The 3,902-nt window shown below is 50.1% G+C and overlaps 1 protein-coding gene across 2 annotated transcripts in view; it reads left to right on the top strand.

Moving 5' to 3' along the window:
• The window catches only part of LOC102681438 (protein similar-like), a 29,410-nt gene that overhangs the window by 23,339 nt on the left and 2,169 nt on the right, over nt 1–3,902 (top strand). For both annotated transcript variants that reach the window (XM_031510619.1, XM_031510615.1), the window contains exons 8-13: nt 357–894; nt 985–1,210; nt 1,783–2,132; nt 2,247–2,488; nt 2,570–2,715; nt 2,864–3,402. In XM_031510619.1, coding sequence (XP_031366479.1) covers nt 357–894; nt 985–1,210; nt 1,783–2,132; nt 2,247–2,488; nt 2,570–2,715; nt 2,864–3,402 — 2,041 coding nt within the window. The remainder of the gene's footprint in view (nt 1–356; nt 895–984; nt 1,211–1,782; nt 2,133–2,246; nt 2,489–2,569; nt 2,716–2,863; nt 3,403–3,902) is intronic.

Here is a 3,902-nt window from a genome sequence, read left to right as displayed (position 1 = left end):
CGTGGCCATGTGGCCGTTCTCGAGGGTCAGGACCCGCGCGAACGAGAGGGGGACGCGAGCTCGTTCGAGGCTTAAAGTAGGCCGTCCAAGATGCGAGCTCTGTCTCAGTCGTCCATTCAACCTGTTCGCGATTCGGTGATACTGCTACAAGCCACAACCTATTATCCATCTCTTCTTCCATACAATCTTTTCCTTTTCCAATTTCTCTCGAATACCTAACCGCGATATTCTCAGATTCAAATCAAAAGGAGAATTGGATGATCCTTTTCCAAGAGGGAAAGAGAGAGAGAGAGAGAGAGGGAAAGTTGATCGCGCGGAGGTGACCAGTTTCCACCAGGTAGGATTTCTGCTTTCAGCGGTGTGGAACGCGAGGATGAGGTGTACAGCGCGCGTCAGCTCGCAGCACGTGACACCGAGAAGGCCGTGAAGCCGGAGGAACCGGCCGCCGATCCAATCCTCGTCGAGCCTCTGCTCACGACCAAGCTTCGTCTCCGCGTCCAAGTGAACAACAACAACAGCAGCGGCAAGAGTAACAGGAGCAACAATAACCTGGAAGAAGGGACGTCGTTGGACGTTGGAAACGAGGAACGATTCTCCCTGTCGCCCGCGCAACCGGAGATCGGTATCGACTCGTTCGACCGCGCGACGAAACCGTTGACGGTGACCAGCTCGACTTTCCGCGCGGCGGACAACAAGCCGAGGAGGCTCGCTCAGGACGGCTCGCGGAAGGATAACACCTTCCCGAGACCGGTCCAATCAACGGAGAAATCGTTCGCCGGTGTTCAAGCGCTGAAACAGTCTCTCGAGGAGTCGATCAAGGAGAACAGCGAGCCGAAAAAGAAGCAGCAGTGCCGTCAGCAATCGGCCGGTGGCCGTGCTCCGTTCGAGTTCCAGGTACGTGTGTATATATATATATATATATATATTTATATTGTTTTTGGGGGTGGAATAATTTTTCGTGAACGGTGGCGAACGATCTTTTAGGGTAAACCCGCGCTGGAATACGATCCGGAGACCGCTGTACGCCAGGACAGACCGCACGTGGTCACCAGACACCTGTTCGCTTCCATTGCCACGCAGCAACAGCAGGAACAGCAGATCACTTGCAGACCACCGCCACAAACAGCGACTGCGACTATCTTCGCACCTCGTACCGAGGACATGAACAAAGGCTTCTTGACTTTCAGCGAGGATCATCCAGGCCTTACGAGTGGGTGTCGCTTTCTCCCCCGTCTTTCTCGTCGAGGCGCGATATTCTTTCTTCTTTTTTTTTTTTCTTTTCGCGTTAACCCTTTGCACTCCAGGCCTGTTTCGAAGCAGCAAGATTACCATAAGATAATTACTCGTAAGATAAGATTACAACTAGTAAGATTATACGTAAAGAGCTTAGGAACCTATTTTTACGAAGCGATATTTTAAAAAAATTAAATATAAATAGCAGTCGTGCTCTTGGAGAGAAAAGGAGACGATGCGTTCGATTCATTAATTAAGAGGGTGAAATTTTTTCGAGATATTTCATTAGAAGGAACATAGATATAGATTTACGTTTTAAGAGAATCAAAGAGAAATTATTTACGCGTTCTCGGTTACATCCAATCCCTTTTTGGAACAAAATTTGGAAAAGAGAGAGAAATCCAATCCAACGATTTATTTTACTTTCTCGTTTTATTTTATTTCGCGCCAGACAAAGCGATTTTTCCTCCCCTTCCCTTGTCGTTATTCGTCGAGGCGGAAGAGCAAACGGTCCGTTTGGAAATTTCTCGCACTGTGAAAATGTTGCAGTGCTGAAGGACGAGCCGGAGGACCTAACGCATCTGGCGCCTACACCTGGCGACGTATGCGTCCCCCTCGAGGACACGCCTTTCCTCTCGGAAATGCTCGACGAGTTTATCCTTAGTAGCGACAATTATTGTCCCCTGCTCAGCCCGGGCGGAGCGTTGGCCCCCGAATTGCGATCCACGGATTTCGGCGACCCCCTCAAGGACGCCGAGTTGGGCGACACCCCTGCGAGAGGCAAGGATCTGGGGGAGTCGTTGGCCGACAGCGACCCGTTCATGTACGGCGACTCGCCGAGCAGCCCTTGCAGCATCGATCCGACCGCTGTTTCACCCCAGCTTACCAAGTATCGCCAAGTGAGTCGATTAGAAAGAAAACGGATAAAATCTCTTTTCTCTCGGTTCCAAATTTATAATTGCGTTCCTTTTCTTATTTCTTTTTTTTTTTTTCCTCTCTCTCTCTCTTTGCAGAGCCCCGAGAGGAGCATAGACTCGTTGGGCAGCCCTACCGGTGGTAGCGGCGCCGACGGTTTGTCGGAGGACGAGATGTTGATGTTGGGATTGAACGACAGCATAGCGGACGACGAGTTGGAGTTGAGGGCTCCTTACATACCGATGTCGGATCAAGACGAGGCGTTGGATCTGCTTATCAGCAACGATATGGTGATGTGGAGCCCGCCGCAGACGACGGATCAGAAGAACGGTTTGAAATGGTACGAGTGAGAAGAAGAATAAAGATGAAAAGCGAAAGCGAAGGATGAAAATTTCTTCTTTTTTGCGCGTGCGCGTTGTAGGATGTTGGCGGAGAAGGAGCAACGAACGTCGGATTCTAGTTTGGCACAGCTTTTGAAAACGGATCAGGTCGTCTCGAGAAAGTACAACGACCACGGTGGGGGTTTGGTGAATCCGGTCCAAGTTCTCGGCCAAATCCCTAGAAAAAGTGAGTGTCTTCGAGTCTCTCTCTCTTTCATATTTTTATATATATATATTTAGGAGTTGTGGGAAGCAGTTGGATAGACAGGTGCGTTTATTAATTAATTAAAAAATTAAACCAGGCGCGACTGATGCCTTGTGTTGTCCTCTCTCAGATATAAATCTAGATAACTGCCATTGGTCCTCCAAAGTGGACAGACCAGCGAAGCGTATTCACACTGCCTCGATAGACGTAGGAAACGACAATAAACGTATCAAATGCGACGAGTCCAACGCGAAACGCAGCTGCCATCTGGAGGATCATCTCTTGACCAAACAACAGCAGCAACCGTCTTCGAGGAAATGCTCGCCGTCGAACAACCTCGGGAACAGTCAACTGCTGCGCCGCTTGGTGTCGCATCAAAACGCCCTGCGAAATAATAATTTCGCGAACGAATCGTTCGAGGGTACGGCAGGGAACGGGCGGCAGAGCGCGAATCGAGTAGACTCGGAGCTGGACGTGGCGCAGGATGGGGAAGGAGACGGGGGCGGTGGCGACAGTAGCGACGGCGGCGGAAGGAAAGGCGAGGGGAAGGAGAGCGGTGGAAGGTGTGGCCGGAGCGGCGTAGAAAACGGCGACACGATCGGTCAGATCCCACACCGGAATCCAGCGTGCAACAGCGTGCTAATGAATCTCCTGGTGTCCGGCTGCGATGTGAGTGCGGGATACGTTTGCTTCGCGAAACCGAAGCCCTCCAAGAGCATAGCGAGCACGTGAACCGGTTCCTCGATCGCATTCTTCGAAACCCGCGATCGTTTCACTTTTCGATATGTCTTTCGCCTTTGGAACGTTGATCCCCTTTTTCTCGTGGATCACGCGAAAGTCGCGTTCCTAAAACGAGTGTTGGCCGCCCACCTTTTGCCGTTAAGTTCGATTTCAATCCGACCGTCCATCGAAAACGTCTTCTGCGTTTGATCGTTGATCTTTTCTTTTTCTTTTTTCTCTTTTCTTCTTCTTTTTTTTTTTTTTCTTCAACCGCGACCAATCGCGAGTAGTAGTTCAACGGTCAAGGCCGATCGAACGGTAAAGGATCAACTTACGGAGTTAGCAGTTCTCTAGAATACGATATCCTCATATTTCGCGATGCGGACAACGATGGATTTTACACGAGTTTTCTAGGAAAGTACGATATTCGAGTAGTCGTAATGTTATGG

Source organism: Apis dorsata, unplaced genomic scaffold (genome assembly GCF_000469605.1).
Source record: "Apis dorsata unplaced genomic scaffold, Apis dorsata 1.3 scaffold_28, whole genome shotgun sequence".
Classification (NCBI taxonomy): domain Eukaryota; kingdom Metazoa; phylum Arthropoda; class Insecta; order Hymenoptera; family Apidae; genus Apis; species Apis dorsata.
Note: the sequence above shows the minus strand (reverse complement) of the source record. Positions and strands in the feature narration are given on the sequence as shown.